Source organism: Amphiura filiformis, chromosome 15 (genome assembly GCF_039555335.1).
Source record: "Amphiura filiformis chromosome 15, Afil_fr2py, whole genome shotgun sequence".
In the NCBI taxonomy this organism is placed as follows: domain Eukaryota; kingdom Metazoa; phylum Echinodermata; class Ophiuroidea; order Amphilepidida; family Amphiuridae; genus Amphiura; species Amphiura filiformis.
The window spans coordinates 57,451,374-57,467,363 of record NC_092642.1 but is presented as its reverse complement, the minus strand read 5'-3'; the positions used below and the strand labels follow the sequence as shown (position 1 = coordinate 57,467,363).

Genomic DNA, 15,990 nt, shown 5'->3' with positions numbered 1-15,990 from the left:
CTAATATGTGGATACCGGGTTTCTATACCGGTTTGTATCAAAATTCCTTCCGAAAAAGTGATAGGCACATAACAATAGACATAAGTCAGGGGTTAATCCATCTCCTTTGTTAATTGCAATATTTATATTATATCATGGCAAGAAATTTTGGTCAAATTAATTTCTGGAGGACAAACCCAGGATCCATATATAATATTTCCCATCCACCAAAATAACCACTATTTTAAAGCAATCAAAGAACAAATTTTTGTGAAGGGGTTGCCCCTAAATAAAAGTTTCACCGATTTGCCCAGTTCTGTTCTGGCACCATGTGGATTTTTCGAACTTAAAACTGTGTAATTTAGTAAACAAAAGTTTAAAAACTCACATTGAGTTTCAATGGTTTTGACAATTGGTCAGTTTCTATTTTCTCCCTTGTGGATGTAGTACACAATAAGTGCCCCCTTTATTAAGAGCCTAAGGTCGGTATGCACAAAAGAGTTAGACCGGGTCTAAAGTTAGACCTGGTCTAAGTGGAATTTAGTCTTAAGAGAAAGGATATTTTCCTGTACATTTGTTTGAGTTATTTTGTATTATTTTTGAACTTTGCATTAAAATCTTTAGAATTTGATAGCTACTTTTGGAAGAAAATAAGAGTAAAGGATCATTCCTGATGGAAATAAATTCCACTTAGACCAGGTCTAACTTTAGACCCAGTCTAACTCTTTTGTGCATACGGACCTAAGGCTCTAATTAGGTTGGATACAGTAATCCATGTCATTTCCTATTAAACTCCATCTCATCAGACCTTTGCATTGACGTGATGATTAGCATAGATTTGATTGCACCCAATGGCTCTGCCATTCAAATTGGCAGCCATTTGGCTATTCTAGTTGAAATCCATACACCACCTATAGAAGTCATGACCTTGATCTTCTACACAGGGAGTGTGAGTTCTAAGGGCTCATATTGAAATTCCCTTACACAGGAAGGTGTGCGCCATCCTGCAGCTTTCCTGTGCTAGCCTTCTTTTTGTTAAAATCCTGGGCAGGGTGTATCACTGATGCATATAATCCATCTGTTTTATGACTGAGCTTTCCGAGGCGCGCTTAGCGAGGGAATCCTGCCTTCTTTCTGTGTGAAAACGTGGTAGGGTATTTCAATATGAGCCCTAAATGGGGTTACCTGAGTGAGTGGGTGACTTAAGGTTATTAATTATTTTAAACTGTTGCGATTTGGCATTCACAGCATCTTGCGAATGGTAGCAAGCTTTGGCAAAAACTGCATTGCTTATTTCATAACGAACGTGTAAAAGAATTCAAATATCATAGATATATTTGATAGGTCCTGTGGTTCTTGAGTTATGTTGTAAAGAGGGCTGAAACAACAACAGTTTTGTAAAACGTACATAACTCATTAACAACAATAAATTACGCAAGTTTTCAAGGTATAGGATTTGTAGAATGAAGTTTTGCAAAACATCAAGGTGTTATTTTTCAATAATATATGGATCTAGATAATGAAAATTGATTTTTTTAGTTCAACCAACAATACTTCGTCTACCCTTAAATGAAATCTATACCACCTTCGCACAGGCTCTGTGCTGTTTTCTGATACCTGTGATGATCCAAGATATTCCACCAATTCCGGTACTTGCTTCGCTCGCTATTCGAGAGGTGTCACGGTTTGGGATAAGGGCTAGTTCTACACCCCCTATGTTGGAGGTTAAGGGCATGTCTTCCATAGGGGGATTATGTTTCAACTGGAAGAGCCCATCTGAGAGAGCTGCTGGTTACATATCAACATAGTTGAGATAATTGGACACAGTGATAGTGGACATTCAATGCATTGATTGCATTCAAGAGAGAAGGCTTCTTCACATTTATAACCGGTCATTGCACTGCAGTTATTAGGAACATGCTCATCTATCAAGGCAGAGTTCTTTTAAAATCCCAATACCTTTATGCATCAAACGACCTTTAACGGCATTGAGAATACAAACTCATGCTCCACAACCTGAGGTCCAATGTTGTGCTATGGTTGTTTTAATGTTATTGAACTATACTATGAGAGATGAGGCTATTTTGATACAAAGTGAGTGAATTATATTGTGTGAAATCTACGCCAACTTTAATGACAACATAATATTCATTTGTCATGATTCCATGCCAACCGGGATGCCAGCATACTAACTTAATGCCAAACAATTTCATGAGTAAGTTTAATCACAGATCCTGTGATTTAATACAGTTTCCAAATATTTGCCATTTGAAAAAAGCTATTATGATTGAATGAAACAAACATATCATTTGTCTTATTTTACACATATCGTATATTTTGCTATTGAGCATTACAAATTTCTAGTGCAATTTATTTTCGTTATCAAATGAATGAACGCTCATTGAGCCCAGGCATTGAGCCATTACATACCATCATTGTTACGTGGCTCGCTTCGCTCGCCTCGTCATGTCTCTTGTTAAATCTTCCCAAGCGAGCGAGTGCAGCGTGCTAGACCACCTGCAACATGATCACCATTTCTGCTCCCTAAACTTTTATTATTTTGTGTACGTTTTTATATCCCAAGAGGTAGCTATTGAAAATAAATAAATTTTCTGATGGAGGCATGGAGGAAGAAAGCAAATTTAATGAAAAAAGAGACCCACAATATGGTTGTGACCTTGAAATAATTTCTGTTTGAATTTGCTCAGTTCACAGACCGCGGTGTCCCTTTAATAGCACGAGTGAAGCGAGACGCTGCCAAGCGACATACTAGCTAGCATCATACACCCCAACTAGTTGGGCTAGCTTAGCTAGAGGGTATCAAATAGCACTGAGTCCCGCACTGAGTCAGTGTTAGTTCAAAATGAAGCCAAAAGTTACCCAAATTCCAAATTGGGCACTTTTTCCAGATTTTATTAGGAGAAAATATTTTAAAAGAAACCTGTTGACAAGCCAACAAGAAAAATTAAAACTGAAGATTCTGAAAACTAAGAACACCCCAAACTAGAAAGCATCACTGTAGGAAGCAACCTTGATAACAGATAGAACTAGAGCTGCTGTGACTCAATATTGGAGGGGTACATACTGCGCCAAGTGCAGTGGCGGCGCCACAGGGGGCATGGGGGTGCAAATATCCCCCAGTCAGAACTCTTGCCCCCCCCCCCATGTTACCCCCAGTAAAACCCCACAATTACGAAAATTTTGACTTTTGCGGTAATTTTGCACAAAATTTGTTGATTTTGTCCCCCCCTGAAATTCACTTTTCCCCTCAATGCCCCCCTGAAAAAAAAAATTCCTGGCACCGCCACTGGCCAAGTGTTGATGAAATGGCAGCTATTTTGTAAAGTAATGAAATGCTGGCAAACGATGACTAATGAAATAGTTGCCTCATTATGGTTTGAAAAAATGTTACGATAAACATTACATCGACTTTCCCTATACTTATATTATTATACTTGGCTCAGTGCTTCTTGAGGCCATCATAAGCATCTGGTGCTACAAGTAGTAATTTTATAAAAGGGTCGATAAAAATCAGAAGAAGATCCGACAGCCCAATAACAGATCAGTTGACTATGGAATATCATACAATAACTAATACTATTATTACTTTCAGAAAACCAAGAGGATAATGCCCTTGACCGGGCAGGATTCCTAGCATTATCTCAGAATTGTTGTTTTCATTTTCAAAACATTGCCTTTTAAACCTGTATTCTCAGAATCCTGCATATCAAATGTTAATTACTGTGAACTTCAACAATAGCAAATTTGGTTAGCATAAAAGCTTCATGACCTACAGTGGTCATTCATGATGTTGTTGTTGTTTTCGTGAAATCATATCATAAATTCATACTCAATGGAAATATCAATGACTAATTAATGACGAGTCAATCAAACCAACAGCTGTGCCACATTGGAATATCACGATTGGATGGAGCGCAGGGATTGGAGGCGCTTGAACAAATTTAGTGATGCTTTGTGTGTTGCGTTCTAAAGGCCCTGTGACATGCTATAGACTGGGAGCTAACACATGGACTGTCTTTTGCAGGAGAGCATTAAAAAGCTCTTCAGGAGCCTTCAAGGAGAGCTGTTTAGGGCATTTACAATAGAATGTAAGGAGAGAATGGTCAACTACTATATCAGATTTAAGGAGAGCGATTGCTTTCGCTCTCCTTAAAAGGCAGTCCCTGCTAACACCACTGGCTTTGCATCCCAAAACACATTCAAAAGTGGCCTAACATGGCCCTGCAAGGTGCGAAAACTTCAAAGTGTTCATAGTTTGGTCGCTGCAGTTCAACTCAAATTGTTAATTGTCTTGTTGTAACCTGTACAAAACTTGGGAAACTGGTCCTGGCTGCAAGGTCAATTGTAGAATGTCTTGGGTGCGTGCTTCCTAGATGTTGCTGTAGTAGTCTGTGACAACCTGCTAAGTGTGCTGAGGCTTGTTAACCCTAACACTGGACCCTGCTTTTTGGGATCGGAAGTCAAAGAAGATCCGAAAAAGTCAAGGAGAAGAAGAATTTTTGACTTGGCACCCCCGGGATTCGAACCTTTGACCCCCCGCATGCCAAGCACCCCATCACGGACCGGTAGCTACACGGGTTATTGCTGCCCGGCCAGCTATTCCGTGCGCATATAACACTTCGGGTGATTGCGTCATCGCAGACCCTGGGATTCATGCATGCGCAGAATTTGTCATCGTAAGATTTTGTAAGATTTTTGGGTGTTAGGGTTAACATAGGCTCTAATCTGGAAAAATACATCTTAGTTAACCCTAAAACTGGACCCTGCTTTTTGGGATCGGAAGTCAAAGAAGGTCCGAAAAAAGTCAAGGAGAAGGAGAATTTTTGACTTGGCACCCCCGGGATTCGAACCTTTGACCCCCCGCATGCCAAGCACCCCATCACGGACCGGTAGCTACACGGGTTATTGCTGCCCGGCCAGCTATTCGTCTTTATATAACACTTCGGGTGATTAACGTCATCATGAGACCCTGGGATTCATGCATGCATGAGAATTTTTCATCGTAAGATTTTTGGGTGTTAGGGTTAATCAACGTTTAGGCATTGTGGCGGTGTGTAGTGCACTATAAATCACTGCACCTTTAAGGCATTTCTTTACATTATATAAAAATAACACATTAATGCAAAAAAAACATAAGGCAGCCATTTTATTTTTGGATATATCATGTTTGGCTACTACTTTTACTACTGGGAACCTTAAGCATGAACAACATATGAACAGCAGATTTTGAAAGCAAGCTGAACACACACAAACATCTTACATGTTGTCAACATCATTCTCCCTCCACATTTCAAATTGGCTTCATACAATCCATCTGCTTCAATAGCACTATACAGTAGCTTATAGAGCTTGATATTTTTAACCATGTTTTGAACTACTGGAAATGTCAAATGGTGTAAGAAATGCCAGTGCTGTACAATATCTGCAGATTTCACAGCGTTTGTGTCTTGAATCTTGTGTCCTCCCTAGCAATGGAACGTAGTATCTGTTTTGTTATAACTAGCAGATACTTAAAAATAAAGATAGCAATTTTTGTTTTTACCACACTGAACAATAAAATATTGGACCTGTCTGTCATCTATCACATGGTAGAGGATAGTTCTGTCATTCTTAGAAAGTTAAATATAATTTTAATAATAAACTATTTTATTTACAGAGCAACAATTCAGATGAAAATCATCATAACTTTCCTTATTCTGTAATGAATGCAACTTGTTTACAATTTCACATCTTCAGTTGTGCAAGTAAATACGAGTATTATGCACTAGTAATCGACATGCACCTTAAGGGGGCATGCAGGATCACTCAAAATCAGAAATTTTAGACATTGTTTTATATTGTATCTTTCAAATGATGATAAGTACATAAATCTATACATTTTCAAAACGGAAATGACACAAGCAATCCAACTAGGACGGCATATTTCTGCAAAATTGAGCAGTTTTTGAGAAAAGCGCCAAAATTGATTTTCCATGCCATTTTTTTTTCGGGTCCGCCATAACAACTTTGGGATATTTTAAGGTATTCTATCATTTCTTTCCCTATCCCCTATTGCAACATTCCCTCCCCAACATGATAAATGATATCTCCAGACAAAGGTCGGAAGAAACTGCTATGTTACAAAAATCCTCTTGTTTTGGCAGTTTCCCAATAGCAATTTAGAGCTTGCAGCATTTTGCTGTCATTTTACATGTATGTCAGGGAAATAACAACATCTTTTAGATTTTGCTAAAAGAGTGTGTAACAAATAAAGGACGAAAACCATGATAAATGCGAGTTGATCATTTTGAAAAGTTTGAACACTATAGCATCTTTTGACTATTAGACTTAGGGAAAATAAAATCATCATGTTAAATGCAATTATTCCAACTCATGATGTTTGTTTCATATTTCATTTTAAAGTCCTCATCACCCATCATCATCGTCATCATCATTTTCTTTTACCAACCATGGTGCAAGTGTAAAGTTGTGAAACTCAAGTATTAAGTGTAATGCATAGGACCAAGGAAGATGCATGTCTGCCCTATAGCTATCCACTCATCAATGCCACCGGGTCTAGTTCAATTCAATCGCTACTTGCCATTTTTAATGAACGCCTTGCCAATTTCAATCAATTTGGTCTTCATGAATCAATGCAGGCCAGGTACAATATTAGGGTCTGTACCTTTACGATCAATGAAGCTAGCTATCCATGCAATACTTTGTAACCAGGATTGATGCGGACTCAAGTAGACCAGGGTAAAATTTTGCACTTGATCTTTGAGAGTTGTAAATGCATGAAACAAGTTGTAACATGGCCATTACTTGCCGGGTGTCTTTATGCACATTTGACTCCTATAGACATGGAACTCAATTGGTTGGGCTTGTTTCATCTATCACACATACATGTAACCACATCACACATCTGTCCAAGGGGATACCCTCTGAAAATCCCTGTTTGCACAGGGTCTTTCAGTTCCAATTGATTTTCTCCGCATGGAAAATACTAATTTGCCTAGATCTTTTAGCATCCCCCTTGTGTCAGCATAGAATCTTTCTACAGTCTATGGTGTACAAGAGGGTACAAGATGGTATACCGTTTTTCACCCTGATGTGGCAGTGAGGTCAGTGCACATTTCGTTAGGTGCAGTCAAGTAGCTAGTGCACGATCAAAGCATTGGCCTACAAACGCACATGCTTAAAGACGCCGTATAGATAAGCGTGTGAAACAGCAGCCTCGACGCATTAATGTCACTACCACATCAGGGTGAAAAATATTATACTGACAGCAAATGTGAGAAAGAAAGTGACATCATGCCAACGCATAAATGTGTGTGACATGTGGGTGACCGCATGCTCCTGATTCCATATCTCCCACAACACTATGAACAGCATAAGAAAATTAATATTCTGAAAGTGTACAAACTTGCTTGAGTCAGGCAAGTGTCAAGTATTGCTAAATGAAAAGGCTTGCAAATTAACACTTCATTTTTCAATACGATACAATAAGACAGAGGTCACACAGGACATTTTTTTGTCATTCATAATTTCAAAATTATATAAAACAATTGCTTGGGTTAGTACAAGAAAGTTGTATGAAACATTTGGGGTATTTATGAACGAAAAGTTTGTTTGCCAGACACATGCACAGGCCTACATTGCCATGGGGGTGTAGCTTGCCCGGCCAAGCTTTCCGCGACCATATGACTGTTCACATGATGATGCAATCACATCACGTGGGATACCTACCCGTGCCTATGCGTTCGGCCGGCCATTGGCCTGTAACTTTTGGGCCTGGCCAGTAACTTTTCTGACTGGCATCTAGTTGCCGGCCCGGCTGGCCGGTAACTTTTTAAGATCAAGCCCGGCTGGCCTGTAACTTTTTTAGGCATATTTCGAACACTGGTGCCTATGTTTTGTGAAGTGTGGTTCTGTGTTGTTTAGTCCGGTTAGGGTTAATTGTCAGACAAAACTTAAAAGTATTGAGTAAAAAAGGCAAATTAATTTGCATCAAGTTCTTTGTTTTGAAATTCATTAACTTTAATTTAGGATAAATATTTACTAATTTAGATGACATATATCCACTTCCTGAAAACAAACAAACATTTTAACATGATTCTAAATCAAGTGGGGGGAAACCTACCTGTATTGTGGGAGTGTTGGTGGTCTTGCTGTTGTTGTTGCTGTTGCTGGTGTTGTTGTTGTTGTTGTTGTTGTTGTTGCTGTTGTTGTTGGTGGTGGTGTTTTTGGGGATGGTTTAATCATTGCCTGACTTCTTGGACAACAAGTGCCTTTTTGTGTTCATTTTTATCAATTCTGAATCTGAAGTTTTGAACTCGGTCACATTACTAATTATTTTCCATATACTTCTCCTAATTTTGAAATTATATAACCAAAACCTTGACAGTACTGAAAAACTGTGGGATATGATGATGATACAAAACCCAAGCACACCCACACTTCTACATACAAGCAACTTCTGTGAAACCATATAATGGGTAGGAAATGAAGATCCAATCAAATCAAATTATTTGCATATCATCATCTCCTCTGCATACGTGCCATTGTTTTATTGCCTCCCGGGCATATGTCAATTTTCATATAATGCATTCTGTCAGTTCCGTCAGTGCTAGCCTGAGCAGTTGATAAGGCCCCTAACAGTCAATTTTGAGTTTCCCGTCACATCATTTCTGAAAACAAGTGAGGTAACTTTTTCATTATTCATTATTCATTATTTGTCTGCCTTTCATTATATGACCAACACTCATGTAAAATGTGTTGTTATTTGCTGCTCACTCACTTGAAGATGGATGTTTAGCCCAAATGAGATTCAAAAGTATATTACAAAGAGTCTGCAAGGTTGACAGCAAAATGTATGTTTTGATTTTGATTTTCCACAAAAAATAAAGGGATATTCATAATTTTTTTGTAAATATAACCAGTTTTCATTGGTATTTTTTGGAAAATCACAATAATGAATTCAAGTGAGGGTCAGAAAATGAAGTGAGGGCGGGTGACGGGAAACTCAAAATCGACTTTCCTTGGCCTAATCAGGTGCAAATGTATCTCTAGTGTCTGTACTAGCCCCAGGCTCTTTTAATAATATCAAGTCATTTTAAACTTTAATTTTATCTCAGCCTTTATTTATATTTAACTTGATGGAATGTTTCCAATGTTTGTCATACTATATTGGACACTTGCACGTCTAGCGCTAGTAAGAACCACAGCCACTAACCAATCCATTAGCAATGGGCTATTCCATCCATACACCACCTATGGGAGACATGACTTTAATCCCCCACAGAGAGGGTGTAGGTTTCAAATGGTGTTACCTGAATGGGTGACTCCATTGACACTCTATGTATGGCAGATTTTAGCATAATGTCTTCCATAGGGGTGTGTGGATTTCAATTGGAATAGCCCTTTGTCTTGATATCTCCATGATGGAGTGCCTATCTATTATTTCAATTGCAGCCTCTCCTGTGTGAACATACACCAAAATAATACATCCCTCCAAAAAAGCTACAACAAGAACTCTGTATACTGTCTCAGATCTAGAATAGTGCAAGATATTTTGTTTCAATTTCTTTCTTTTTTTGAGTACATCTAAGGGGCCAAGATTCCTTGACAACACATCCACATCTCAACATGGTGTATGTGTATCCAGTTGCTTGACTTCACTGAATGTAAAATGTTTCACAAGTTTGTCATTCCAGCAGGCCTTCAAATACTTTGAATGCTACCCATGCTACCCTGTCTAATATCTTCCACTGGGAAATACATTTTTTACAATAACAACTGATTTTCATCTGAAACATTTTAACATATAAGATTTGACACAGACATTAGTTTGCTACCCCAAGGGCTATTGGTATATCATCATGCAAACTTAATATGCCGCATACATTTCTAACTGCATAATCTGTAAAATGTTTGAAATGTTTGTCATATTTCCTGACATGCAAGGGTTCCACCTGACATAATCTGACAACACATAACAACTATTGGGTCTATGTTGCAACTTTCAAAGTGGCACAATCTATCCTTTTCGTGGGTGGTAAAATTAATTCCACGTCAACAGCTTTAGTTTGAATATTTGTTTTTATTTGACACACAAAAAATATAATAAGAATAAAATGTTTGAAGAGTAAACATCTTATGCCAAAATACTGGTAAAAATCAAAACGCTGCTACTACCACTGGGGTGAAATCTCCTATGCTGTTTCTTTATACAGTACTCACTTCACAATGAGGTATGATGAATTACATCCTAAACCCAATGTAAGTCTCAAACTCACTTCTATTTCATAAGATTTAAGCCTCCTCTTATGTGAACTTAGTTTTTAAATGTTATGACCACACAAATGCAGACAGACTTCATGGCTCAATCAATTTTCTTGCATTGTGTGAACTGCACCTGTTTACAAGTACATGTTTTCCTCTATGTATGACTTTAAATATAACTGGTACATGGAATGTGTGTTTACAAATATATGAATAACATGTATCTGAAAGTTCTAATTGGTCAAATAATTTTACTACAGGCCTAGTATAGGATTACATGTATATCTTTAGTGGTTTAGCAAAAATGTGTACATATTTTGTCATGCTATCTTCAGTAGACAGCAAGAAACAAAAGTGCTTTCTGGTTGCAACCATGCACTGTTGTCATGCTATCTTCAGTAGATAGCAAGTACATGTAATTATTTACCACTATCTAGTTGCACTTTAGTTGATGAGCTGCTGACAGATGCTGTTTACAATCAGCCTAAGTTATATTCAACTTGTTTCAAGCAACATCCTCTCAATATAAGCTACTATCAAGTGCAAAATTCCTCGGGAGACCATATGATATTTAAATTGTAGTGATTCCAACTTATTTCCAAGCAAAGTTGGAGCAAACATGTTATGCATTTCAAAATTGAGATGTTTGGTATAGACGAATCCAATTTCACACATTCCTACACCTCAATGGCTGCCAAAGTTGGGTCCCTGTCGGCTCCATCTCACCTAAAATGTGAAATGATGCGACCTTGGAGGGTATTTTAAACTGCATTCTATCACCTGTGTTACACGTAGACAAAAGAATATAATGACAGTGTACAACACAAAAGAATCTAACATCGAATTTTAAGCGGCTTTAATCCACCCAATTGGGCAGTCACTACACCAGTTTGGTGCATACGGGGACCCGTCATGGCCGACCAAATCCTGACCATGACTTGGCTCGTTGGATTGTCATTGAACTGTGCATGTGTCTCAGCAATTTTGCACCTTAGTAGATTGAAGAAGTAATGTCCTCCCACAGTAATGATACAGCTCATAGTAGAGCATACAGCTAGTAAATCTGAAGTCCCAAGTTTACATCCAAGATACGAGGGGGTATCAAAAAGTTTTAGAAATCGGCCAGTAGTGAAAGAGGTATATCAATGAAATTTTGTCAGTGCAATCACTGGTCCTTATGTACATTATGGTCCAAAAATGGTCTCATAGGTATGTTTACTTTTTTTACAGGTGGCACTAGATGCCAATAACCCGCTGCCCCAGTTACTGCGCATAAACTGCAAGATTGAGAACATTGAGGCAAGCAGCATTATTAAGATCCTGCTTTTGAAGGGTTTCAGTGCCTAGAAAATTGATGATGAAATAAAAGTTATCTTCGGTGGTGATTGTGATATGTCACTGTCGCTTTTTGGAAAAGGAATTTTTATTTCATCACAGATTTTCTGGGCACTGTAACCCTTAGAATGGAACTTAATCACAGCTGCATGCCTCAATATTATACAATTTGCTGGTTATGTGGTTACATAGGGAGGTAGTGACATCTAGCTCCTGTAAAAAAAGTAAACATACTTATGAGACCATTTTTGCGCCATCGTGTACATAAGGACCAGTGATAGCACTGACGAAATTTCATTGACATAGCTCTTTCACTTCTGGGCGATTTCTAAAACTTTTTGATACCCCCTCGTATGTATATATTTTCTCAACGGGCTGTCATTTGTTTGTGAAGTAGTATTTTCAATTCATGTGTACAAGATTAAAATAACATACACATAGCACAAAAGTGTGGTTCTTACCTTTTTTTTGATACTGCAACCATAACTGTGTGTTCACTATTTTTCGTTGCTCTGATTGACCTAAAGACAAAATGATATTGAAAAATTGTAAATTTGATCAATTCAGAAAGGAAGGAAGACATGCTTTTATGAATTGTGGTAATGATGAATCCCTTTTGAAAAGCGACATTTCTTTTGCAAATCAATGAATATCAATCGATCAGCTTGACAAAAGGGTCAGACTTTTATGAGATTGTGTTATTTGTGCCAAATATTGCATTTTGATGTATATTGCATTTTTTAATGTCCATTAAATTGCAATTTCATCCCATATTTACTGATTAATCTTAACAACACAATCATAAGGCCTAAAAAAATCTGTTTTGCCCTTAGAACTCCAAAGTCGGGTCGGTCAGCCAGTTTCCTTTTTTTGGCCACATTCAAAATTCAAATATGAAAAAAAAAACCTATTTTTCTGATTTTTTAGGGTTAGGTCGGACAGGCAATACACATTGTCGGTCGGACATGACAACACAATCATAAGGCCTAAAAAAAATCTGTTTTGCCCATAGAACTCCAAAGTCGGGTCGGTCAGCCAGTTTCCTTTTTTTTTGGCCACATTCAAAAATTCAAATATGAAAAAAAAAAAAACCTATTTTTTCTGATTTTTTAGGGTCGGTCGGACAGGCAATACACATTGTCGGTCGGACATGACAACACAATCATAAGGCCTAAAAAAATCTGTTTTGCCCTTAGAACTCCAAAGTCAGGGTCGGTCAGCCAGTTTCCTTTTTTTTTTGTCATTTCAAAAATTCAAATATGAAAAAATAAAGCAACCCTATTTTTTCTGATTTTTTAGGGTCGGTCGGACAGGGCAATACACATTTTTTGTTTTTGTTTTTAGGCCTTACTGGGTGCAACCATTAGTTTAAGAATCATAATCGAGGATGAACTGGAAGTGAGATGAATATCATATTTTTTTGGCATATTGTTAAGTTTATCACATTTTTTGCACTTTTTAGAAAACACTGGTGCCTTTTTTGTGATGTCATAAATCATGTTAAAGTCCAACACTTGGCTTGACACCCCTGAAACAGAAGTACCGTAAGTAAAACGCATGCATGAAAATTGCTTTGCTGCCCATCATATATTTTGACACACAAAAAAAGAGACAATGGGAAAATGCACTACTTCTTACTGGCGGTGTACCCAAGAAGCTGATTTCAGAGCTCATGCACACCTAACCCCTCATTTTCTTCCTCCATTCAAAAAGTTGCAATCACACTGGTAATGGGCTATTCCATTTAAAATCCACACTCCCCCTGTGGAAGATTTTGGAAATATCTTCCACAGGGGGAGTATGAATTTCAAATGGAATTAACACATTAGCAGCTCCATTTGAAAGTCACTCTCCCTCAGGGGGAAGATTCAGGTTGAATCTTTCTCAGAGGGTGTAAGAAATTCAAATGAAGCTGCCTAATGTGCTCATTCCTTTTGAAATTCATACTCCCCCTGCGGCAAATATTTCCAAAATCTTCCACAGGGGGAGTATGGATTTTATATGGAATAGCCCAATATACTTAAACTCCTTCACCTTCTTGTAACTAGTATAATTAAATCCCATTCATGCCAATAAGATGGTGAAGTGTCAAGGTTTTTATGTAATCTGTGGCTTTGAATGGGCATGTCTACACAGATTTACAATTGATGCATGTTAAATTGAAAAATAAATAAATAAAACTAAGCATGGTTTAACAATTGGTAAAGAATTGTAGTATAGGATAAACATGACCACATAAACATTCATTTTACATGTCTATATATGATGCAGTTCAATGGGAATATATTTTGTCCACAAAGTAAATCCTGTTATTTATTTCTTTTTATGATAATTGTCCTTGCTATTTCATCATAAACATCATTTCTGGATTTTTCTTGTAGATATTCATCAGGACTGTTCAATGTAGATTGTTACTTGTACATTCATACAAATAACAATCATTTCAGTCTGTTTTTTTGTTGTTGTTTTTTGTTGTTTTTTTGCAAATTGAAATAATCTTAGCAATTGTAACCAGGGTATTGTGGAAATGGTTACATACTCATGTGTTTCTAATATCACTATAATTAAAGACACAGATAAAAAGAATTTATCGCGTCTGACGTCATCTGTCAATCAAATTCGAGCACGGTTTGTTTACAAGTGTCGTGATGATGACTTGCTGAGCAGTTTATAAGCGGCGCCTTATTGTTAATTTTGCACCTTTCGACATGCAAACCATCTCAAAAGTTAGGTCTTTATAGTAGGAAACTTTCTTAACCGAAGGCACCATGTCCACAATGCCTAGAAAAGCTGCTTTTTGCCTTGTAAAAGTACAGAATTTTTCCCCATTTGCTGCTATTCCTTTTCTCCGATCAGCACCAGATAGATTGGTCTTCCTTTTACGCGCTGATTAACCTGTGTTAACCAATCAAAGATCGTAATTGACAGTGACATCATACGCGATAAATTCTTTTTATCCCTGTCTCTAATTATAGTTAGATTTGGTACACTCTGGTGTTTTCACATCTACTTTTCATGCATTAGGATTAAAATCCTTAATGCATGATATTGTCTCAAACACTAAACAACATTTTAAAATTTCAAAATTTGTACGATACCAACTAAATGGAAATAATAAAAGCAAAAAGAAATTAATAGTAACACTAATAATAAGGAAAATGAAAACAACCTTGAATATGTAACAACGTAACAACAAAATCTCCACTCTTTAAATTAAATTATTGTAACAAATTCATTTTTACAAAGATTTCAATTTATCCAATTAACCAATGTGTTTCCAGAAATAATATTCACTGCACATGTCACTTTCATAATTATTTCTTACTGAGGGCAATTGAATTGACGTAATTGTCAATAAAAGCCAAAACCAAGAAAAATTCATGATATAATATTGATCAGATATAATAGCCATTAGAGTGTCCAGGACTGATCATGTGACACTGGACTTACCGTGTGACTGCTACTGCTGTTCATTACTTACATGTCATAATCGGGAAATTATAACAAAATGACAATAATTTTCTTGAAATGCACATTGATTAGTCAGTCTAAGTATGACAGACATTTCTTCAATATCACTATTTGGGGCAAAAAATTTTAACCAAGTTTAAGCAAATTTTCAGGGTTTTGGCCCCCTGAAATTCACTTTTGACAAGTCAGATAGCCCCAATGCCCCTCCCCCCACAAATTTCTTAGTCCTGCCAATAGCATATTTTCCCCTTACCTCACAGGAATTCAACACAAAAAGAACCAATTCAGCTTTGTCCCTGTGCTTAACCCTATGGTAAATCTACCACCTTGGTTTGTCACCCATGGAGACACTCCAACAAAAGCCTGACAGAGCCCAAATTGAATGATAATTTGCATCTTCAGTGTCAGTGTTGCAAAGGTTTAGACATGGAGCTTAGCACATGCTATCGGCACACCGATGCTTTACACGCAGAATGAACAAACACGCATTTTTATATAAGTTTGCCGGGGCCATGGCAAAATAATCCTGAGTTTCACTATTTTGCCCTCCTTGAGAAACACACAGATATGGTGGAGTCGGTTGGTTCTCTTTAGGTCTAAACTCTTTGGATTTCTGCTTGCTTACCTGCAAAGTGCCAAGGCATCAAATGATTTAGAATTCCTATTATCAATGACCACTAAATCATGTTGCTTCTCCAGGAAGCACTCTATGGCATCAGTAGGATTTCGTACTATGTTACATTTATAACCTCCTTTGTCAGCTGCCCACCAGAATCCATCGCTCTGTGCATCTTCTTTGGCAAACACTAACATAATCTGAAGAAAATAAATAATAAAAAGAACATGAGCCACATGTCTAAAGTCACACAAATACAGTTCACTAAGATTTTAAAAAAGCCCTGTTTCATGGGCCAGACCAAC

The 15,990-nt window shown here is 37.4% G+C and overlaps 1 protein-coding gene across 3 annotated transcripts in view; it reads right to left on the bottom strand.

The window, feature by feature from the left end:
- Positions 1-15,990, bottom strand: part of LOC140171873 (high affinity cAMP-specific and IBMX-insensitive 3',5'-cyclic phosphodiesterase 8B-like) — a 153,415-nt gene that overhangs the window by 100,806 nt on the left and 36,619 nt on the right. For all 3 annotated transcript variants that reach the window (XR_011861655.1, XR_011861656.1, XM_072195212.1), the window contains exons 4-5: positions 15,695-15,885; positions 12,060-12,119 (exon numbers count right to left, since the gene is read on the bottom strand). Coding sequence is in view for 1 of the 3 variants with exons in the window: in XM_072195212.1 (XP_072051313.1) it covers positions 12,060-12,119; positions 15,695-15,885 (251 nt within the window). In the remaining 2 variants the exon portion in view is untranslated. The remainder of the gene's footprint in view (positions 1-12,059; positions 12,120-15,694; positions 15,886-15,990) is intronic.